At 40.0% G+C, this 25,828-nt stretch overlaps 1 protein-coding gene across 2 annotated transcripts in view; it reads right to left on the reverse strand.

Moving 5' to 3' along the window:
• Nucleotides 1–525: 525 nt before the first annotated feature.
• The window catches only part of LOC124162464 (electron transfer flavoprotein-ubiquinone oxidoreductase, mitochondrial), a 192,165-nt gene continuing 166,862 nt past the window's right edge, over nucleotides 526–25,828 (reverse strand). For both annotated transcript variants that reach the window (XM_046539005.1, XM_046539006.1), the window contains exon 11: nucleotides 526–6,797. In XM_046539005.1, coding sequence (XP_046394961.1) covers nucleotides 6,628–6,797 — 170 coding nt within the window. In that variant the 3' untranslated portion in view covers nucleotides 526–6,627. The remainder of the gene's footprint in view (nucleotides 6,798–25,828) is intronic.

Genomic DNA, 25,828 nt, shown 5'->3' on the forward strand with positions numbered 1-25,828 from the left:
GAGAAAATGAATAATTACGTCAAAGTAATACTGCGTTCGACAGTATTTGTATTGAACGTAAAGAAATTCTTCCGTGAGATGACACACCATTTAAGCATGAGATCTTGGTAAACCTATGTGTCAACTGAAGAAACGATTTAACAAAAAGTTACTTGAAAATTTGATAAAATGCTGCTTTCATATCCTGATTACCAATAATACGTAAAAAAATTTCCTTCAACGTTTATCATACACTCATAACATCATTCCATGAAGACACCATATTATAAAATGCAAAATGACAAAAAAATATCCCTAAATAAAAATAAAATAGTTAAAAGATAAAAGAAAAATACGTTTGATACCATGGTTGGAGAAATAAATAAATATTAATTCATAATTCTATTGCTTAACATCCATACGTCGAGGAAAACCAGAAAATATTTTAACATACTGATATAGGGGATACTTTCCATTTCCCTAAAGCCCATTTACAAAATGAAGGTATAAAATATCAGATATAGTCGGTGGGAAAATAAAAACCAATTTCAAAATATCAATATTTACAGTCTTTAATATCCTTTATGATAGTCAATGCTTACATTCATATGCCAAGCTTTTGACGCCAGCTGCTCGCATCCAGCAATTAACACGGAGAAAGGCCCTTCAAATGAAACATTGGCAATCGAAGAGGTTTTCGCTGCGATAATGGACATTACAAATTATTACACATTAACATAATTACAAATACACAATACTGAGCACTGTTTGTTCAAAAATACATGATAAAAATTCCACTTGGACTAAATCGTAACTCAGTTCTGACACCATGTCTCGATTCCCAATCAAATGCATTCTAAATTACATAATAAATCGATTTTAAGACTATTTTGCATTGATAATTTAAATTTAAGAGTCTAACAGGCAAGATGAATATTTTTTCCTCGTAGTTCTACTCATAAGAGATACAAAATGTGGACTTATATTAATCCCAAATCGTACAGAGACATTAGGTTTGAATTGCAAGCTCGTCCATGAACATACGAATTCGCTCATATTTCATTTAATATTACTCCAGCAATATTGAGCAAACTCAGGAGAAAAATATTTAACAGATACGCATTCCAATAACAACAGCTGGTCGTGGCAGTCATAATTAGTGCCTCGTAACTTTATAAGGCGGCTTATGATACCACTTTGAACATTCATGCGAGTATTATAATCATCAGTCGAAAGACACAATAGCACATAAGAGGACCCAACAGTCGTAACAATATCCACATAAAGAATCTTGACACGAGTACAAAAATAAATTCTTTTTTAAACGACTCAGATTCATTGAACTTTTGCATTGAGGCACTTCCGGAGCTTAACCTACAACAGAGTCTGTTAAGGACTCAGGGCAGCGGATAGGTATTGAAAAGGGCTAGTAGTAGTCACGGTAATGACGTATGCCATTATGACTCCGAATTACAAATGAGCTGATGGCATATACACTAGGAAGGCTGGATGAGGAAAAAAATATTTTACGCGGAGAGAATTCAGGCGGTAACTCCTCTCAATAATTTCACATAGGCAGGCGTCCACCAATTTTCCGATTCCCACCCCCTGAGCAAAACTCCAAAAGAACCTTGCAACTAAAAGAAAAAAAAACTTAATGCGTCATCCCATACGCCAAAATAAATTCGCCCCCTTATGTGCGACTTCCACGTACAGCCAAAACAACCCAATGCGTGTATTGAACAATTTTTTACCCTCCCATCCTACATATATCTCAGCTCACCCCCACCCACATACAAAAAAATGTCCGTCGCCCTTTTTGATTGGTGGATCACGGTCGTACGGCAAAGCAAGACTTTTATTTTTTATATTTCCGAAGGTGGTGGTGGTGGTGGTGTGTGAGCAGAGAAGGGTGGAGATATTTGAGGGTGGAAACGCGAGAGAGATACGGGGGATGGTATAGCACCTCAGCCGCCCAAGGGGACGGCCGAAGCGCTGAGGCGGGGTGTGCATTTGGGGGGAGGTGGAAAGTCCAATTTTGGGCGTTTTAATAAAGTCCGCTACCTCCATCACTGACTCCACGCGCCGACCCCCCAACAATCCCTCCTCCTCCCTTACAAAAGGGCGAGGAGAGGGCAGAGCATGACAAAAAGCGCGGATTGGTGGGGCGAGCGATTTGCAAGGGAGGGAAAGGCCCACACGAGGCTTCAGCGTGCTCGAAGCAAGGAAGGCGGGTGAGAGAGAGAGAGGAGAAAGGCTCAAACCCCTACACCAAGCTTCCCATAAGGAAGGGGACGCAGCGTTGACAGGGGATATAAATCTAGATAAGACTATTCCAAAATCAATCCCCCTTTACAATCAACCCCTCCCCAACCTTTTTTTAAGTGATAACAATTAGGAAACCCCAACCGTTTAGCAATCAGTCAAGTATTTACACCCCTCTTATTCATAATAATATTAAAAAAGGCTTAAACAAAGCTGAGCTTTCCAAAGTTTTCACATGAGAAGCTGATGGAGAGACTTGGGGGGACAATGAGTGGAATTTATTAATTTTCCCCGATGGATGAAGGCACCACCAGCGGCTTCATTCAATATAGGTTTGGGGGGTGTGGGGTCAGCCGGTGGGACAGCTGTCGTCGCTTGAAATGAAGACTAAAAAAAGAGGAAAAGGAATGCGGTAATTTCCTGTTCGGATCGAAAAAAGTATTGGTGGGGGAGAGGGAGATTTGGGAGCCTAGAAGGACGCACCACACCCACTCTAATTGTATTTTTTCCTGAAGAATAGTTATTAAATTAAGAAGACGCTTCACTCCTGCTGGAACAGTGTTTTTTCGCGACGAATTACTCATTAAAAACCGATGTCATATTGAATTATTCAGGATAAATGGAAGAGACTATTGTTAACGCTTTCCTGAATCTCAAACGTGAAATATTCACCTGAAAATTTTATAAGATACACTATTATATCAGAGATAGAAGTATATGTTGGCAAAGTACCAAACTAAAAAACCAAGTAAATTTTAACGTGAGAGCGCTACTTTTAAACGAGCAATTCGTAGTCAATAAAGATAAAATACGACCTTTCAAGAGGATGCGATGCATCCTCACACTATACTATCGAGTCGATTTCAGAGTAGATAAATAAGCGTTTAAAACTAAACTTCTAAAAACGTTCAAGTTATACTTTATTATTATACCAGAAGTAAAATTTTAGTGTCCGAGGCATCATCGCGAATGAAGACAAATAACGACCTATCGAGAGGGTGTAATGCATCCTCATACACCATCATCTTGTTTTATTTCAGAAAATGTATAGTAGACAAATTAGTTCTAAAATTAAATCTAAAAACGTAAAAGTTATGCTACAATATTTTATCAGATGTAAAATTTTCGTATCCGAGGCACAGGCAAATTTTAACAAGAGCTTGGAGCGCATTACATGAAAAATACAGAGTGACAGCCTAAGCTTACAACAAACATTACGTCAGGAAAATCAACACGCTGGAGTGATGCATCCTCTTAAGAGTACCGTCCCGAGCGTGAAAGGACAAGCAAGATGGATGGGCAGCTGGGATGCAGCGGAACAACTTCGAGTAAGGGGACGGACGGGCGAGATATGTCAGCCACCGTGGCTGTCATGCAAAGAGAGCAGCGTGCAAAAGGACCGCACACACGTCCCGGCCACGGACCTCCCTCCCGCTGAGAGCGCCACGCTGATGCGCCCGGGGGACGAAGCGGGCGCCCAGGAATGATTTTGTTGCGCCTAACGGGCGGACTGCGTCGCGTTTTCACTGCCCTCACCGCACTGTTTAACGCCACCTTTCTCTCACCCACACCAAGCCTTCTCTCACACAGTGGATGGTACGGGGGGTGGGTGGTGGTGGGTGTCTGGTGGGGTGAAAATACCCCCCCCCCTACGGGCACCCACCACCCAACCCACCTTTTATCCCGCCCATTTCATTGGTATGGGGGTTGGGAGGGATGCTAAAAACCTCCCAAAAAGCCAACCTCCCCCTGAACTCACCCTCTCCTGGTCAGCAACCCGCTTCATGCAGTTCCACCACCGAAATAATTGCCACCCACCAATCTCTCATCCCTTTTACCACCTAACCCCTTTTTAACGGTGTCCTCTCCTCTGTCCCACCCTACAATACGCAGCACCACTAACACGCCCGCAGCCGGAGAGAGCTCCCACACCAGGGGATCGCCTCATGCAGACAAGTCTCCCTACCACCGTGCCCTTGGGTATCCATGCCACGGTGGAGAGGGACGAACAGTGAGGAAAGGAGGAGGAAAGGCAACACGAAAGTGATGATGGAACGAAACAGAGAGAGCTCGGCTCGCCCAATACCTTGACCAATCGAAAGCAATTAATCGATGCCCAGTGCATAACAGAGATCCCGTTTCTATTAAGGACAGAATCGGCAGATCTAGTATTTCGATAGCGGATGGTCAACCAACTCATGATGTTCAACAATCGACCGATTGCCGATGAAAATCAACGAACAATCGAAACCAATTCATCGATGCCCAATATATGACAGAGATCTCCTATTTACTGACGATAGAACCGTCAGATCCAGTATTTCGATAGCGGATGGTCAACCAACTCATGATGTTCAACAATCAACGGATTACCGATGAAAATTCACGAACAATGGCGGTGGAAGATCGGCAGCATGAGGGAATGATAGTTGACCATCGATTATTTATGAAAATTATCTACCGAAGCTCTATGTCAACCACCTACACTCAGGGAGCTACGCAAATTTCGAAAGCCAAAATCACCCTTGGTTTGATCATAGGTGTCTGCGTCAGAGAATGGTGTGACGGGTTGGACGACGAATATGTGGAAAACGTAGAGGAGAGAACGGAAAATGGGTGTGAATCAAGAGAATGGTAGGTAGCGAGATGGCACCCACTAGCCCACCATCCGGGGGTTTTAGCAAGGGGTTGGAGAGAAAGGGGAGGGGATGACAGGAGAGTAATTCAGGCACGCGAGGGAAGTAATTAGGGCTCATCGAAATGTTACGGCCACGGACAGAGGTAGGTGGAGCGGGACAGCGGGGAAAGGCAGAATGCGAGCGAAATTTGGCGATGGTAGGGACGGGGCAGAAAGGGAGAGGAGATACGCAGAAGAGTAAGGGAAGGAGTGCACGTGTAGCAATGGGGGATGTTCAAACACGCAGCACGGGCAGAACTAACGATGCTGAGCGACCGACGGATATTTTTTCCCCTTGGTGCACACACGGTCACCTCCCCGTGACCTCTCACCCCCGTTGCCCCTGGAGCTCTCTCTCTCTCTCTCCATCATACTCAAATTCCGGGAAAAGAGAAGAGAGAGAAAAAATTATGAGGAAGGTGACCGTGTGTGAGAGTATGGAACAGCACCACCGTGAAGGAACGCGTTGTAGAAATAATTTACAAAAAACGAACCAGGTAAACTTATTAAAAATATAAGAATGGATAGTGTAACGTTTTGATTGCTCAACTCCATTTTTTTTATGATTCATATTATTTGACTTTATTTACTTAATTTTGTCCGTTACTGGGTAGTGTCGGTAATTTTATTGTATTAATTTAAATATCAACGTATGTTTCACTGGGTTGATGATATAGATTTTTTACTGCTTGTCTAAAAGAACGTTGCTATGTGTTGTTCATAAAAAGAAGTGGATTGGTAAAAAGAAAGTTTAAGAGGGTTAACGTGTAATATAGGAGTAGAGGAGCATTGCCAAAATGAGATAACAGAGGAAGTTAACATTGTTTGAGTGATCCCGACGTCAAATTTGGGAGGTGATAAAAAGAGGCCTTTAGCTAGTGCTGATATAAACAAGCCATAGGAAAGATTGCTCCCATTCCCGTTGATATTTTCACGGACTCAACTAGCATACGACCTTATTAACCACACTGGTCTCAGTGGTACTAAGATATATTCTATGGGAGCGTCAAAAGATTACTTCACGACAGTGGATTTTTCAATATAAAATCAAGGTAAATTGTAATGGAAATTATTACGTGACAACTTACTAAACAAACGAAGTATGGTAAATGGAGAATATTTCGCTTCGAACCCCCAAATATCCGCTACACTGTCATAGGCTCCACAACCTAGCTGCCGGACCACCCGCCAACTCCGCACCACCATTATCCTTCGCTAAATTTTCTCCACCCCCTGCTATTTCCTTCCCATGCTGCCCTTCCAATCCTTCTCCGCCCACCCCAAATGCGATTGGCAGGGGGGGGGGGTAGGGAAGCGCTCTCCTGTGCATACGCCCTCTTAATACGACTGACCGACCGCCAACCTATTAAACCTCTGAAGGGATTAATAGCTCCGGCTTCCTTCCTGGAGAGTTCAATGGGGGAACTTCCAAGGAAGGGAGGTCCAAAAAAAGGAAGGACGGTTGAGTGAAATGACAGGGGTGGACGCAGGAAGAGTTAAAAGACGAGTGGTGATTAAAAGGGTAGGTACCTCGCTGCTTGAAGGAACAGGATAAGACTGGCCACCCATGGGCGCAGTAGGTTAGGGTGCATGGTCATCCTTGGGGTGTAGGAAGGCAGTCTCTCTCTCAATTATCCAGAAAAAGGGGTTACTCTCGTCTTCACATCCCCTATTTCCAGGACATCATCCCTTAGCAGGGACACGCCCTACATTCCATCGTAAGCGGGTCCACCGCCTCCTTCTGGCACGACCCAGTTGATGTTCTGGCTCGGGTCTTTGATGTCGCACGTCTTGCAATGGATGCAATTCTGGGCGTTGATCTGGAGTCTCATCTCTCCCTCGGCTCCACCTTCGAGCGGCACGTACTCGTAGACACCTGGAAGGATAGAAGAAAAGCATTGGTTACCAGAAATGAAAACTAAGAGCGCATACCAAATAAATAAAAAGTTGAAATGAATGGTGGAGGTTGATACTTTGTGGAAATCCATTGTAGGAGACAAAGTAATATGTTTTGCATTTTTTCCATGTAAATATAAATTTAAAAAGGAGTCAACATGTTCCACTGTACGGCAAAATCATTAGGACTCCACGTAGATACCAACTATCCTAGAAAGTCCTGATAATGCTGCAGTGCAGTGAAACATGTTGACTCTTTTTTTTTTTAAGAAATACTCACGTGGAAAATTGGAAATTATTTTACTTCATATGTTAAATAAAAAGTAACGAAATATTAGGATAAAAATTTGTTGTACCTACTACGTTTCAAAAATAAGTATGTAAATTTCCCGAGATAATCATCATATCCAAAGACATACAATTCCATTTTGGTACTTTTTAATTTAATTTAAGGAAAATCGTACACGTTGATATTTTCACGGACTCAACTAGTACACGACCTTATTAACCGCAATGGTCTCAGAGGAACTTATGTACATTCTATAGGACGTAAAAAAGATTTTTTTCGTGATACAGTGGATTTATCAATATTAAATCAAGGTAAATTATAATGAAAATTAATTATTCAAAAGTTAACAAGCAAATTAATATTTGGTACGAAAAAAATTCAATTTCCCTTCCATAAATATTTAAGCGAAAGACATAAAGAATCTACAAGTATGGATAGGTTTCCATTGAACATAGAGCACCAATATCAACAATCAACCCTACCTTTTCCAATTCTCATTTATTTCTTCATCTCAGCACAAGAGGTATTACTCTTTATTCTATACTTGAACCCTGATCTCTTCCACCTCACACGTTACTTACTGAAAACCCTTCCCACCATCAGACGTGATCATTAAACCTGGCATTCAAACCTTTGGAAGCCAGCCTTTCATTATCTTCGTATCTATAATACATCAATTTTGAGAGCGGAGAAGTTTGTTTTGTCTTAAACTTGAAAAAAATACCCAGTAACAATATTCTTCCACTTCATACGCTTATCCATTAAAAATATTTATCCATTCTTACTGCAACACCAAAAAACTTCTAAGCACTTCATGAAACAAGTGACATTGCAAGCAGTCACGCACACAGGTGCAAGGTTATACATATACACCAAGGATGAAGTTTGCCATGAAAATATTTGCCTTAATCTGGATTCGAACCCGAAACTCCCGAGTGCCGGTCAGGCGCGCTAGAAAATTACGATTGGCGGCTTTAAAGTTTCTTTGCGTTGTGTACATAACAAAGAAACGCCATGTTAACCAGTGAGGTGTCATTTTAAAGTCTATGAGGCTATGCTTCACCGACTCCATATTTAGCTGCATGCCGCGGGAAACGGATCGATGATCTATCTCCGAACCTCATATAACCAATGAATTGCAGGAGAGAGTAATTTTAGACCCGCACGACGACAGCGGCAGGAACCCCAACGGACAGGAAGAGGGTGAGAGATTGAAAACTCAGCTCGGCCGCGTCCAGTGATGCCAAAACAACGGGAGGGAACATGCCAGAAACACTCAAAAGTGAAGCGATTGACACAATATAAATAAGAGTGGGCGATTGACGGGAATAAGCACGAGCAAAAAACCGCACGGTGGCCACAACAGGACGCCGAATTGATTGCGCCCGCATTAAGAGGGAGGTTTGCCGATCGTGTCCGAATATTATGACACCCCATGTCAAAAACGTACAAACTACAACCCTACCACAAAAAGACATTATTGCCATCGATTGAATAGCACTGATTCGTTAGAGTACCTACGTACCGTTCGCATTATATATTATGAGTGTATTCCTCCATTTTATCTCCATGCAGCACTCATCCAAAAACAACGTAATTCACCCGGTTCTCCACCGCTATGGCTTTAATTTATCGGCCGCAAGACCCTTGTATATTGAATCAGTTTTCGAATAATAAAAATAAACGATCAAGTCGTTCACATTTAAATGAAGACATTTTTAATCCGCGCTCCGAATCCCGTTCATCAAATTCCTGTAACTAAACGGACTGCAGATTGCAGATTCGCAGGAAGGTATTTATTGTCAACTCAGGCTAACAATATCTATTCCAATACTGGCAGTGATTATGATGTCGACATGAAGCTGCACGAAAGGAAATATAACTTCCTAAAGTAGGTGTTTGATGATGAAGCTCAAGAATATACAAATGTACACCAGTTGTTTCCCTTCACTGTAGGGTATCAAAATTAAGAGTTAACAAGAATGATAAAAATTTATAAATCCAGATTAAAATTTTTCTCAATCATCCTTTGATTTTATAGCAATCAGTAACAGAAGGTTTTAACAAAATACGAATACGTCCTGATTTCCACGATTATCTTTTTCCAATTTGCCGGAAAAATGGCATCTAAAAATTTAGGAAATGTAGCATCAAAACAAACGTAAAATCCAATCCATGGTCTAAGGGACTACAAATGGAAGTAAAACTTAAAATACTAAGATATACCACAAAAAAATGAAAAATGAACATACGACTCCTCTAGTGGAAGAAAAAAATTCTATCACTACTTTTAGATCAATTTTGAAAGATAGCGACAAAAAATAAGTGATTTTTCCTATTCTCAATGTTTAATATTTAAATTTTTTCCTATCATGAGATTAATGCAGCGGGTATGAAGAAAATAGCATTAAAATACTCAAGCAATGCTAAGAGCAGTCAATAGAAGAAAGTTTTCTGAAGAAAGAAAAAGGTATCCTGATGAATACTGACGGGTAAAATGTATATAAGATTAATAAAAAATCTATAAGGAACGTAAGTTTGTTAATCTGTGGTTAGGAAATGAATTTCTTAAATCGAATGGTTCTCGTGAACTACTCTCTGGTTTTCTATTCTTGATATTTTGCCTTACAAAAGACAATTAAAATTAGTTTAACTTTCCTCCATCAAAGAGGATGAGGTAGCAAGTGAATACAGGTATTTATGGTATTTATGTTTTCTCTCATAAAAAATCATCGTTTCATAAAAAATGTCAAGAAACTAATTTAATGGTAGCATTAGAAAAAACAGGGTGTCCAGGTAATCAATGCACAAAAACCCATCCACAATTCCATGTTTTCCGGGAAAATTTTACAAAATTCCACGTTATACTTACGTGATTACAGCGATAGATAAGAATTTTAAAACACCCAAAATTACTTCAATACTTTTAGATAATATTATATTTATGCATTAATTAACATTTCTAATTTAAAGATTTACACATAGTAACAGAAATTTTACACTTAATCTATGAATGTCACAGTTGGCACCTCAAGACAAGAGGGCTAGACATTTCCATTCTGTTGTTTTGTCTAATGATATTGAAAAACTATTATAAGTTGTTGTATACCTTGATAATTCTAATTTGTTAATCGATAGCTGACTTGATAATTTAATATTGTATTTTCATTGTTAACAGCTATCATTTCTACAACTTTTTATAAAATAGATTCTCTGTTCTTCTTTTAATTCATGGTTTATTTTGTATTCGCATTGTTATTTTTAGTATTCTTGAATTTTATTTTCTCTATTCCGATCTTGTACAGCACACATATTTCATTATAAATTTTTTTTTCGTCCCATTATGTTTTCTTTTTTTTTAATGTTTATAATCAGTAACATCCTCTGCTTTAAGAATTGATGGTAACCCCTATTCACATTCAGGTATACCTAAGGGATGCCTATACATATTCTTCTTTACTGTTTTATTTATTGCATATATGTATTTTGCGTTTTATGAATAAGTAGAATATTATTATTATAACTGTAAATATTATTATTATCATCATTAATAAAAGATTACGAAAATATAGGTCCAAGCAAAAATTCATAAATAATTCATAAACAGGGACTAGCAATTTACGAACAATTCCCCATTTTCCCGGTCACTGGACAACCTGAATTCAGTCTACAAGGCAAATACGGAAGGAGAGGGAGAGGACCATAACTCGAATGTTTCAGTTTCCCTGACAACCGTGTCCGGCAAACGTCGGGCCCAACTATAGAGAAAAAGGGAGTTTAGGACGAAGTACTGCACGCATCCACGGGACGTACAAAGAGAAGCCCCATTCACGCACCACCATCGTTCCCACACCCCTCCCACACATGCTCAATCCCAGCATGCATCATCGGCTGTCCATCGGCCGGAGGGCGGAAAGGGAGTAGCCCCGGACAGCAGCAGCGCACGGTGAAAAAAAAGGAAGAGAAGTCGGTGGTCAGGACCGCAGATGGATGCTCAGCCGTAAAACAAGGGGAAGAGGGGGGGCAGCGCGTGAGTCAAACCCAATTGGTTTCCGCGGGTAAGCATTGGTGGGCGACGGGTATTTCGACGGCTAGGTTTATAAATCTCCGAACGTTAGGACAGGGAAGAATGGCCCGAGCTACTTCAGAAGGAGGGAGATGCGAGAAAGACAGAGAGTTGGGTGATTGTATAGAAGAGAATGAGGGATGCTATAAAAAAATAGTTTGAGAAAATAAAGCAGGCAGTTAAGTTTTTTGAGGAAAAAAGGGACCGAAAAGTAGAAAGAGGGCGCCTAAAAAATTTCTAAAGGAAGAAATTTGTTTGAGAAGTTTTAGAAGAAATTAGTTGGCCATATAAGAGAAGGCAAGGGAAAAAAGGAGTATTGACCTATGATTCACGTATAATATGTTCTATGGGAATCAATGATGCCTGCGAGGTATAGGGGAAATATCATAGCAAATAGATTCCTTTTAGGTAATCGTGGCAAAACAATAGGTGCAACTCTACGGACTAATCCGTAAAACACTCAGGTTACCAAAAAAATTCCGGATAAAAATTACATCTTTTGACCTGTGCTTCTGAAATGCATCTTCGAATTGACTTGCGCATTCACCAATTTAGATGAGCAAGGTCTTTTACGTAAATGGGTTAGCAATCCTGAGTACATGAATTATAGAATATAAAACAGCGCAAAATGGAAAAGGACACACATTTCACCGTTTCCAGATCAATTAGATTACCGGCCAGAGAATCGGAAAACCTAAACGTCTACTTTAACTGAGACCCTTCGGCAGCCCTTCACTCACTATCTAGTTTTGTGCAAATTTAAAGGATTTCATTAACATTCATTCCATATTGACCGGATTTGAACATAAAATATACATAAATAATATTTCAAAATGGAAGAGTTATTTTATACATCATTAATATGAAATTCTGTCGTAAAAATAAATTAGGGATGAGATATTCTCACTCATTTATTTGAAAACAACATAAATTCAGCTAAAAACATACATGGATTATTACCTTGAATTGGTTTAAACAGTAATTCTTCCAGGATACCAAGTTTGCCTCAAGGATAAATACTAGTTCATTACCCAGAATACTTTCTGCTTTAGATTGGGAAGATATTTAAGAACGTTGCTCCTATGGTCCGACCTTAGTTATTCAGTGCAATATTTTGGTGATTAAACAACTTTTTCTTCAGGAACCCTATCCACTACGGAAATCTCTCGGATAGTTCGTCGTTGGTTCTCGGAAAGAAGTCATAATTTCGGAATGAGCGGCCGAAATGATGGAGGGTATCGGAAAATGAATTCACGTTTCTCAGAATCGGAAAGTGATGTGCCAGCTGCTAAGTTATGGAATATTATTAACCGCGAAAGTGGTGCTGCAGAAGTTGGTAAGAAGTCAAAAGTTACTTGCAACAATGGCTACTAGTACTAAATTAGTACTAAAAATTATGGGAAGTGGATGAATATAATAAAATTACAGGCGAAACTAGTTGAAAACGTTAATGCTAGGCAAGGCATTAACCCTTCACAACAATGCAGTAAATTTAGCATATTTAATAGCATAAAAGCGCTTCCGAGTTAGTGAAACGGAAAGTTCGATTCCGAAATTTCGGAAACGAGGAGACGTAGTTACTGGATAGGGCTCCAGAGTGACCCGTAGACATTTCACTACACTGAGTGGTAACGAGGTCACAATGTAATTCTGTTCAATTTCTACGAGTGACCGTGACAAAAGTGATGAATTTTAAGGGAAGCATATTTTTGGATAAAGGAAAGTTAAAATTATCTATGCGATGCCATTTCCTGTTTACTCTTACCCTTACTTGCCTGCAATTTACGGAAAGTAGGCGTCCACATTGAATTTCCGTTTCGCACCCGTCTCTTTCCGTCAGTAGGCTTATTTCAAAAATAAACTAATATGTGGATTAAGTTATTCAAGCTTCATTAACATAGTTTTGGCAAATCGAGACGAAAAATTAGTGCGGGTCTTCTTAAACAGCGTCACTTTCCCGGCCTTGGTGGCGGCGTAGTAAAGTTCTCGCCGGCCAAACAAGAGGTCGCGGGTTCGAGTCCCGCCTGGGTAGTTTTACCCTATCCAGGGCATGGTTGTCCTTTTACGTTTGATTGTTAAATTTGCTGAATACTCCGATCCAAAATGGCCAATATGAGCTGTATTCGGTGGTTTGGGAATACATTTTTAAAAAAATAAACTTGCTCAGAATGGCAGGATGTAGCCATATATGACTATGAAGGGCGGTCTGATTAAAGAAGTTGAAAACTCGATACTACCCTAAGGTCAGGATCAATTTAATTCTTCCAAAAGCTCCATTTCCCTACCTGAAGACGCCAGCAGGATGGCTGGAGAAACTGTCGTCACCTATGGACAAAACAACGCGGAGGAACGCCAGAAAGCCGTGACTCATAAGGAGAAACGCCGTGGAAACCTTAGATCCAATCGGATCCCATTTCCCCTCGTACTTTTACCGGCATACAATCAAATCCCGTGAACACATTTACCCGGCTACCGCCACGGAAAAAAAAACACCTCTAAGCTCTCTCCCTCTCACACAAATAATCCGGAACCATCCAAGTTGCCTCTCTCCATTATCTGTTACATCCCTAAAAACCCTCAAAACATCCCGCTTATATGAGTCCTCATCAAGCACGCTGCCGTTAATATTTTTTAAATCGCAAAAATTCCTAGCTCAGAGGGCTAAAAATTGACTTCCAAGCCCACTTTCACCGCGCTTGGTGTAAAAAACGAAGGGATGAAGGAAAAAAAAGGTGAGTGCAAATATGAGAGAAGACTTCGACGGTGAGTTAAAAAAAAGAGGGATACAGAAAGAGAGAGAGATATATGGAAATGAAATGAAAAGCCGTATTGAAATATAAAGCAAAAAATGGAAGAGGGGTATTAACAAGGGAGAGAAAAAAAGAGTAGTACGGCTTCCTCACTCTCTCTCATTCTATACGAAACCCCCTTTTCTTTCTGTAAACATCAGTGCGCGGATTCGTTTTTAATTAATCCACGGTACTCACGCAAGAAAAAGACAATCCAAATAACAATACGGTGGGAGCTGTCTCTATAATTTTTTTGCACCGGCGGAAATAAACAATCAAGATCGTAAGGTATGCGAACAGCCAGTTTCCAGACTGCTATCTATGACCCAGGAATTAACGGAAAGAGTGAACACATGACAAAAAGGCAACAGAAACCAAAAGAAAAGCCAGTCAAAGGATGCATAAACGATACTCCAGGAATGGATCCAATTTAGAGAGAAAATACTTTAGTTAACCAATTAGAAAATTGAGGAAATCATCACCATATGGATGAAACATAAAATTTAAAAATGACATCATAAAAACTGTCATAACGAGAAAGATAAAAAATATGCTCGTAAATTAATGGATAAAATCACTGACCCGGAATATAGCGACTAACTTAAAAGCATAACTCCAAAGATAAGGATTTATCACAAAATTCTCTTAATCCTTACCACGGTTTCAAATATCCACTAACATCATATTTCTAGAAGGAAATGAGAAACTAAAATTTATTACTCCCTCAAATTTAAGATGACTATTGTCTACGACCCAAATGAAGCATAGAGCCGAAAAAATCACTTAATAATACAAGCAATCAAAAAAAATGTATCGTCAATAACAACGTAAAACCTCCTCTCAAGTTTCATCTTTCATTTTAAAACGGTGGTAAAATGTTTATAAGATGAACCTTTTCATAGGCGATGGAGGTTCACAGGAAAATAAAAGGAAGTAGAGCAAGACGACGTATCCGATGCCATAAAATTGGAAAGCTGACCAAGTATACTTCAAAAGCGACAGTTGGCAGAGATTTTCCCCAAATCAAGTCGTAAGTAGAAAGATCTGATGCTTTTCCGGCAAACATCGTCAAAGAAGGCTTTTAGGGCTTCCAGCCGGGTGGTCTCTTTCCATTCTGTCGACGTTTCGTAGCTCGAGTCGTGTTCCATCCTCAGGGCCGAATAATCATTATCAGCCCTGAGGTTGGAACACGACTCGAGTTGCGAAACGTCGGCAGAATGGAGAGAGACCACCCGGTTGGAAGCCCGAGTAGCCTTCTTTGAAGTCATAAGTAGCTCTAGATCGACCATTTAGCACGCTAAAATAGGTCATTTGGTTTTCCACACTACTCGGATTAGCGAGGAACTTGGGTTTTATTATGCTATTAAATGTTACTGCTCTAGCCAATTGTAACCAATCTAGCTAATGATAGTGTTCAAGCTAAATATTACTTAAAATTGTTATGGAGGATTTCGCGGTGATTAAATTGATAATTGATTTCCGGGATAATGCCAAGTCGACTCATTTCTGCATGTCCACCAAAAATGAGTCGACGCGGCACTAACTCGAAAAACAACTATCTACCATATTACTTATAAGCGACCAATCTGATAAGTCCGAGCTCGATCTCACGTAATTGGTCTGATTGGCTATAGCGCTTGCTTTCCTGTTTTAATTTATTCGATAAGAAACTCAATTCCTATTAAAATTCAAACTCATGAAGAAGTAATAGGACTGAAATAAAATATACCTAAGAGTATTTAACTTCCAATTCCATTTGCCTACGTGACACCGAATTTGTGGTTTCAGTGTTAGCTTCAATATTCGGTTACTGCCACCCTGACCGCTCTGGTGTACATATAATCTGGGATTATAATCGCCTTTTAGCCATTACTGAGTTAAAAGTTTCAAGATAATTTACAATATATACACGAAAATTGAAAATATGATTCAGTACAGCCCTCAAAATCCTTCCGAATTAACGTGGGTCTTAAACCAAGCACTCACAAAATATCTCCTCCACAGAGTCAAGCATAGATATAGCTTTTATGACATAAGAGCTAATTTACCGCAAAATGTCACCAAGTGAGAATCCTTCCAATACGTACAGAGACAAATTACCGGCACTTGAAAACACTGATCTAGTACAGCCCCGGAAAATCCTTCCGAATAACACGTGGGTCATTAACCCAGTACTCGCACAAGGGTTTACACTCCAACCGATGGGTAGGTAGGTATCCTCCGCACCGCAATCGATTCAATTAATGGCTGGTCCCTTGGAGAAAAACCGACAAGCGGTCCCAGGATCATTTGAGCCAGACGGGAACAAATACTTGGACTCATCCGACCCTTAATTCCCCGGGAAGATCCTCTTCTTGCACACGGCCGCAAAACGCACGCAGGAGACCGTGGAGGCAATCAGATCCCTTGACCGGTACCTTAGTCACCATCCGGAGCCACACCTCCCCAATCCACAACTGGAGATGAAGAGGGTGGGGACGAGGGACATCTTGGACGGAAAAACGGGGAGGGAGAAAGAGAGGTTTGGAGGTATCAAGACCGAGGAAGGGGGAAATAAAAGTCGTGGGTCTCAAAACTTGCCTTCGCATAAGCTAATTTGTCCATTTTGGCCACTGATATTAGGGACTTAATGTAATCGATATTTTTCAATATTGAATAGAATTTATATGGGTCCTATTCAATATTGAAACCCATCGATACTCAATATTGAAAAGTAATAATCTCATTAAAATAACAATAGGAAATAGTATCATATTCAACACTTCCAACTGCGCATTAATGATAGCACGTCGTTTGCAGGAGGTAAACAAGTCATAAGAGTATTCGCAAATACGTGTTCAATATCTTACAGAATAACGCAGTTGTACTACGGTGGTAACGACATAAGGAGTTGAAATCGCTAACATCATATAGAAGAATGCGACTTGATTACGGGTAGCCGAACAGGGTTCGAGATAATTGTAATATCCCCGCTTAGAGTAATGCATGCCGTACATGCAAAATGCGGTCGTTAACATTTCGTGGGAAGGAAGCCGAGTATCTACGGTCTTTTTCTCTTCAATCACGATACTTTTCTCTCTATCACTAAACCAACTGTATCAACCAAATATCTATCAGCTGTATGCTTCAAAATAATTCTCTCAAGTCGCTTCAATGCATATCTCTCAGGCCATATACATTGCCAATCAACGAATGATTTTAACCAGAAGTGTACATACAGTGCCCAAAATATAATAATTTATCAACACAGGATAGCATATGACAGCTAAATCTTCACGGAACACACTATGCCATCACCCATGGCATTGAATGATATTCAATATTAAATATTGAATATAATGCAACTTAAAAATAACACGAGCAAATGATGGAGCCAATAGAAGACATAAAATACATGTGTAAGGGCATCAAATCAAGTTCACAAATCAACAAATACAAGTTTAATTAGTTTTGATAGCAGGCATCGGATACTCGATTTTATGATAAAGCATGGTAATTACTTTTAAACATTCGACTGGGTTAATGGTAGCCTTCGACTATATATCATGACATATTTCTCCAGCGGTGCTCTAAAGCCCAAAATCAGCACTACCCAGGAAAATCTGGGAACTCTTCTCACATACTGTACGCCGCATAATGAACGATTTAGTTCTCATATGATGATGGTGTCCTGACCATTGAAAATTGAGCAAATATCAATAACGGTATCGATCAGGTATCGATGGTTACAGGGTCATCGACACCTAGTAAATCATCGCAACCAGGCAAGCACTGAAGTTCACGTCATCAATGGCAATAAATTGAAAGAACTAACTTCAGGCTTACTTTGAGGGAAAAGTGCTTGTCGAGGATTTTTCCGATTGGTTTTCTTTCCGAACGGTTGTTTCGGATAGATTTCAACGGGAATGGTTTTTTGTTGTGATCCGAAATTTTCATTCTGATGATGATACGATCTCTCGAAGTGAATTATAATATATAATAATAATAATATATAATTTATTCCATTTACAATCAAATATTACATTTTAGAACATACTTAAATATTTTGGAATATATAGGTACCCCTTTTAGTAGTTTTGGGGCTACCATCATAAACTTTTTATTATTATCTGAACATTTTCAAATACAACACATTCCGATTAATTTGCTACCAATCGGAATCAAATTTCGTAATAAAAACAGTTCGGAATTAAAACCATTCGGAATGAAAACAGTTCGGAATGAAAACCGTTCGGAATGAAAACCGATCGAAATGATTGAAGTAGACTCCCCAACACACCTAACATGAACAAAAGTTGCTGACGCCTCTCACCGACATTGAAATATTCACCATCGGATCATGTTCTTGGAAATTCTCGAAGACCACTTCGATGAGTCGAACGATCAAACTTCCGTCAAATGCCACCATAACCGTCAACCTGGATCAATTCTACCTATCCTTGCCACCCAGCCCAAATCTGCAACGTTTCCTTCAGTCCCTCGCTGCCTCTCACTCCTATCCCACGCCAGCGAGAAAATAAGAGTTACGGACCAGAAATACCTCGAGTCAACAAGGGACGAGCATCGCAGACGGAGAAAAAGGGTAGAGGAGTAGGGGGGCAGAAGAGGGATGGCTGACGTGAACAAAACAAGTGACTGCGCAAGGAGAAGGGGGATGGATCGCACAGAGGTGAGATAGCGAGCGCCACCAGCGGGGATGGAAAAAGGGTTTTATTGGGGGAGTGGGTGGGAGACAAATTGTGAAGGGTGTCCCCCCCACTTCGGGGGATAGGGGAGAAGGGGTGAAATATAGGCGCCACAAAACGCGGACCACGCAGACGGGGACCATCTCTACTTAGACGCCATAAATAGTTTTTTCCTTCTCCCTGCACACAAGTTCACTAGCGCCACCCCAGACCAAAACCCCAGTGACTGGGAGGGACTTTGGGAGGTTTCTTGCCATCAAGAAGAAATGGGTGGGCGGTATATATAAGACAGGGTTTGAATTTGGAGCAGACTGTCGACACGGACACCATGGATAAACCACTAGAATTGTTTTTTTCGTAACTTCAAACTTGAAAATCGTGAATTGATTGGCCATTTATTATGCTTCAGAGATGAACATTGAAGCGAATAGAGAAAGTCGCTTCAATGTTCATGAATTTCAAGTTATGACTTCAAATACATGAGTTAGCAAGTCAAAATTGCCTTGATACAGAATCTTTCCTGAAAATTTGCCATCTTGCTATCAAGTTCAAGATTGGTCGTTTTTTCTTCAATCAATATACATACTATTCTTTTCCAAATGTTAATAAACAAACAGTATAATCCAAATATCTACCAGCTGTATACACTAGAATCATTTTATCAGGTCGTTTCAACGCACATCTCTCAAGCCAGATGAATGGGCAATCAATGCATGTTTTTGACATGAACTGTACAGACAATGCCCAAAATAACATAATTTATCGACATGGCTGGATACAACACGACCGCTAAATCTCCACGGAACCCACTCAGCAATCACCCACTGCATTCGGCCTCCCAGCGACCGGGGAATTTCGACCCACACAAACTTGATCCACTCCAAAGCCGACGACCGAAATTGCGTCTTATTTCACAGGCGTCTTCCCTAGCTCATGAAATAAAACTTTTATATCTCCCAGTGTCCGCCACCATTCTTCTCCCGAACCACACAACTACGCTCACTCAATTTGCGGAGATAGAGCCTCCTAGCTCGACCACCTTCCGAAAAAACAGCCAGACAAATAACAAATAAAAGCATAAAAATCATTTCAGGACACGGGACATGCACCGGGATAAGAGGAATGAAAAAAATCAGCTCTAAAGGAAGAGTGCTCACGAAAAAGAGCTATTGGTAGATCGGGATAAAACACTGGGCGGGATAGAACGGTCTTTAGGATAAGAAATATTCGATTTTCGTGGTCTATGGGAAAAACACCGACGGGGAAAAGAGCAAGGAGTTTTTAAGCGATAAGGCTGGGAGGCCGATTAGGGAGACGTGAAAGTAAGCGAACCACACAATCAGCACTCGCTAAAATGCTATCTACTAGCCCCTTCTCATCTTCAACACGCCACCGAAATCACAACGGTGAAGAGTACACATAGGAAAAAATAAAAGATTGTCCGCTGAGTTTATTGCGCCATAAAGATCGTTTCTTTGTTGCCAGGAGTTAATTGAGGACAAAGGACACGAGAGAATACCCGAGTAGAACAGGAATTGACGATAAGAATTACCTCGAGAATGCTCAATATCCGATGGCGACTAAAACCTTCAGCCAAAGTCTCTCCGGCCAACGTCTTTATTTATTCCCACAGAAGAAAATGAACAAAATAAGGAACCCCCTATGATTACGGAATATCCACTGGATGTTCAAATATACTTGTGGAGAACCATTTCGTGAAGATAACGTTTCAGCATCTTCAAAGAGGAAGGAAAAGAGGGGATGGAAAGAAAGGGAAGATACAAAGGGGGTAAGGATGGCTTGAAAGAAGTCTCCTACACGACTCTTAAATCACGAGTAGCTGCCGAGGGAAAAGGGGACTCGTGCACTTAAAAGAGCAAACTGCTTGGCCATGAACACATAAGGGGCTCTCAAACTTTCACCATGAGAGATAAACATAAGCAATATTTACAGTTCCCGTACTGTTAGGAAACAAATGTAATAAAAGCAGAGGCACTATTACTTTCGACTGAGGGCAACATATATAGCGCGGAGTGCACGACTAAAATAGCCTTTAGGGAGAGAAAGTACGACAGCCAATTAATTCTGCGATAATTCCAGAGATAGGTTGTCTCCTCCGAGCGCCTGAAAAAGTTACCGGCGTTCGGAGACGAGAATTCGAGTCTCGTCCACTCGAATAACTTATTTAAATCCTGCTAGAGGCACAGATTTATAGCGCTGGCGGCAATCCCTTCATTTGTTTGGGCTTAACATCTAATAAATGCCAGCTCAAGAGATAAGCTGGATGATGGATGGAAGACGATGGACGATTGTTGGGAAACACAATACCGCCTTTTCATTCACGATATTCGATTTAATAACACTCCTTGGAACACCGTCAAAGGAGATACAGAGCATGAGAAAGTACGCTTAAAACGTAGACTTTACTTCACAAAAGAAATAATTCTAGCAATTATAAATAAATAAGTATGCACGAAGCCCTCAGTTAAAAGATCAAACGAAAACTTTTGCTCCATAGGTACATGCAATACAGCTAAAGCGCAAGGCTCAAAAGTAATAAAACAAGGAACCTGAATATGACCAACAAACCAGTGGTTTCCTGCTTAAAGCACTTCCCTTGAAAATGCAACCCCAGAGAACTGATTAATTTCGAACTTACGATTTCAATACAGAAAGTTAGGGCAACAAACAAACGGACGAACCTGTAAATGAAGAATATGCTAAATTTATGTTCGTAAACGCAATGCGGCATGGTAATTCACTTCTCAGTTCTTTTAGTGCATAGGTAAACACACTCGAAAAATCTTTTGCCCTAGGTACGCTTTGAAAACAATTTTCCTACGAATAGCAGCCAATTCGCCAACGCAATTCTTTCAAAATCATCCCATCCTCACTCACACCGACAATCAAAGAGGAAGTGACTGTCTATGCAAGGTCGCGCTAAAGAGGAACTTCATCATTAAGAGTACTTGTGGCAACAATGCGACAAATACAGGGCGAGTGACGCCTGTATATTTCTTACTCGAAATCCTCGAAATGGTCACTCTTTTTTGCGATTGTCATTTCATTTGATTATTAGTTAAATACATAATATAGATCAAAAATATCTATTTTCACATAAAATGCTGTGATAGTGGGTTAAAAAAGTCACGGTGAAAAAAGACAACCATAATTATATTCTCTACTTTTCGAAACGCTGACAGGCCAAGGCGAATCCTTCTCAACGAATCCGGCTACCTTGACAATGGGTAAATCAACAGCACCGAAGTTTGCGGATACTATTCAGTTCCGTTCCTGCAGGGTATCTATTGCGCTTCAACAATAAATGCAGTAGTTCTTTTTACTTTGGCACACCAAGCAGAACATTTGATCATTGGCGAGAATTTCACTTTCTCCAAGAATTTTTCTTTTCTTATAGAATACTATGAGTTTCTTTCGCCTTCACGAGTCCTTAAAAAGAAAACCTTGAGCTCTTCAATCAAAAACCCGAGGGCATTACTTGATTGGTCCTCCGAGGAGCAGAACAAAAACTATTATCTTGATGAAAAGGCAGAAAGGGACGTAAGGTGCGCACTTAATTGATGTGGCCGTTAAAAAATAAAAAAGCGCGTCATTCCCAGTCAGACGACACGTCCAGGTAGCACACAATGGCTCTCTGCAGCAGGAGGCGAGATACAAAAGAGGAAAACAAAGAAAGACAAGCCACGCCATGGAGTAAACTAAGACGCAAAACCACAGAGAACAGACGAAGAAAAATAAAGAGAGAAAATAAATGAACAGCCGTGGAATTTAAGTAAGTTCGAGCTAAAATACTGGTGATAAAAGCGGACATTTTGAATCACCAAACTTGAATTGCGGACGCCCGAAGAGAAAACAAGAATTTCCAAGAAAAGTAGTAAATGATGATATGGAAGAAATAAGAAAAAGAAGTGCCTTTTTGATAAGTAAGCAATCTATCGTTCAAGGCGAGTTTTCAAAATAAAAAAAACTCAACATACACTCTCAAAACCCTCAACTCCGACACCAGATAGAAAAATCTTGCAGAAATTGTAATTCTAACATAGATTGAGGGACGGTACTCAAAAAAGAACTAATTTCTTCAAGTTTTTTTAGAGATAATTTTCAATAAAAAATCGTTAAACTAAATAAGTGAATAATCATGCAGAACACTACCGACAGACAGACAGAATTATCCAAGTATAATTTGAATAGGTATCAGGTGGACATTATCTAAATGAGCAGAAACACATCTAAGTAAGCCATTTTCAGATGCATATCGGTACACCAACATAAATCGTCTAAAAATCACTGGGTTTTAGCAGATCATTTAAGAAAAATCAACTGTGAAGGAATCGTGAAAACATATCAGAAGAAAGGGAGTATGAAACATGTATCCTTATACTGAAAGCTATAACTGACGAGGCAGTATTGACGATAGGATATCACCACAATCAGAGTGGAAAAAGAGGACAGGTTACAGGTTCAATCAGGAGCCACTAGTGGATAGCTGCTGATGCTCAATCAAGAGGAAGGACCCCCACGCGAAAAAAATTTCACCGCACTGCACACAGCACAGTCCATCCAAGAGATCCACCCTACACAGGCCCTACTTCCCCTTATAGAGGAAGCCAGTACCCTTGGGCTACAACGAACCTTCCCCGTCTTCAACCATCTCGACCACACGGCATCCATCTAGACCCCGCAAGCCATTCGTTTGTCTCAGGGCGGCGTTGGCACACAAGACCATCGAAGCGGGACTCTAAAGATCTACCCCTGATCGGGCCAATCAATTACCACCCCCGCACAACGGGTTTAGGGTAAAGGCGGACAATTAGTAAGCCTGCCGTCTGCATGTGACAGTAAACCCGTGAAGTGAGAACTAGAGGTCTACATACAATTTACATACGACCCCGCAAGTAGCCTAAAATATTAACACCAAGAATGGAGTTCGCCATGGAAAAATATTTGTCTTCACCGAGATTCGAACACGGTTGTCGGTCAGGGAATATGGCTTGGTACTGTAACTGGCTAAAGGCCACTGTACACGGTGAATGAACATACGAATGACCATGCTGCATGATCTTGCGAATGAAATAATTCGCCGTGTATAGCGGAAAAATTCGCGAATGAACCGTCATACGCATGATCATTCAGTGACAATCAGTGCATGTTCGATTTTGCATGATCATTCACCGTGCATAGCGGCCTTGACACTCCTGACTGGCAATCGAGAAATCCGGGTGTAAATCCCGGCGAAGCCAAATATTTTTTCAATGCGAAGCTGTTGGTTGGTGTTTATAATTTTATACCCATGCGTTTTACTGCTCACAAAGTCACTTGTTTCTTGCAAAGCCTCCCCTAAAATAGGAGTCTGGTTGGTGCAATAGGACAACACCCTGTACGAGAATATTAAAAAAAAATTAGGGGTGATTTTTGAGAGATTGCATTTATACATAGAGTCTACATAAAAGAGAACAACTTAGCACGGAGGGGAAACGAATATCTTTGCCTTTCCGTTCAGAAAAATCTCTGTCTCACACTATTCTATTTATTCCATACGATTCTACCGGACCAGGAAATCTGTTCTGAGATGGTATTTTCCGAGTATCCTTGAGAAGTATTTGTTCTCAATTTCACTCATAAAAAATAACATATGTTGGCCTTCAACCTTGAAAGATTGATAACAATTTCTGATGCCTTAAATAAATGACTAAATATTGCGCTATTAATAAGAAGAATATTTTAAATATGATAAAAATGTAGCAAAGATGGGGAATAAGGAAAAAAATCTACCGATGAAAACAGGCTTCATCGGTCTTTGCAACATTGAAAAAGAAGACAAGAGGGAGGGAAAGAGGGGAAAAAAGGATGGAGGAAGAGAGATAAGAGGGGATGCGGTGATCCATGGGAAAGTGGGCGGTAGATTAATGGAGTTCTCAGCAGAATTCCTTGTCCTTCTTTTGATTCCCACCGAGCGAACGATGGAGTTCTCATTCCGCATGTTAAGGCGTTTCAGGGTACGTGAATGATTCAGTGGGATAGAGGAGAAGGGGGACACCAGAACAGTAGAAGAGAGTTCGGACGAGAAGTTTCTATGGGAGAGAAAGGGGGAGGAAGGGCACAAAAGTGTCGAATTGGAGGATAGCGAGAGAACTCGATCGATCTAACCATCTCAGATAATAAAAAAATATCAGCTTTGATAGGAAAATCTTAAGCAATAGGAAATACAAAAACAGAGTATTGTGGATTTAAAAAAATAAAAAAATTGTTTTCCATAGCATTTTTATTAAAAAAACTACCATGGTTTCGACATTTAACTTCATCTTCTGGTGAGGAGCACATTGGTCAATCATCTTAAATACCTGATAAACCAGTACAAACTAGAGGGAGTGGAGGGAACTGCAGAGCCACCAATGTACCTGTAGCGAGACCAATGAATTCCTCGCCAGAAAATGATTTTAACAATCGAAACCACGGCAATGTTTTAATAAAAATTCTGTAGAAAAACAAATTTTAATTTTTTAATACAAAATGTTCAGCAAATTCCACAAAATATCGTCAAAAACCACCAACTTTACAAACACAAAGATTTAAATTGTGTATAATGAAGTATATCATTAACCCTTTTTACCCAGAGCTTCTTCTGGCAGAAATTAAATTTCAAGACTTCTCATTTCAAAAATGAGAAGATTTTCTACTCATACATTATTATTATGGCAGCTACCTATTTCACCATTAAACTTTACAGCACAGAAGGGCACGCCGTTTAAGTACTTCCTTAATGGAGTTGAAAATGTATAAATTTTTGATGTTACTTAAAAGCAACACCTGATTGTAATGGACAAACCTTTTCCACTGAAATGACGAGTGTAGCATGATTTCAGATCAGATATTCAAAATCTTAGCACTATTTAGGGGACAGTATTCAATATTTTGAAAGTTTAGCAAATTTAAACACCCATTAAGCATATAAAGAACTCCATATTTTATGAAATAATACGCATTGGAAGAAATTAAATGATTTTTAACGAGTAGCGATAGCTGTGTTCTCGATGTTAATTAATCACTTTTTATTTCACTCTTCTACGGTAATTACAAACTACGAAGTAACATTTCATTACCTATCATTCCATTTAAAAAGAGCCACAGAAAAAATAAATAGAGGATATGAGCACAATATTC

The sequence above is a fragment of the Ischnura elegans genome, chromosome 7, assembly GCF_921293095.1.
Source record: "Ischnura elegans chromosome 7, ioIscEleg1.1, whole genome shotgun sequence".
NCBI classification, from domain to species: domain Eukaryota; kingdom Metazoa; phylum Arthropoda; class Insecta; order Odonata; family Coenagrionidae; genus Ischnura; species Ischnura elegans.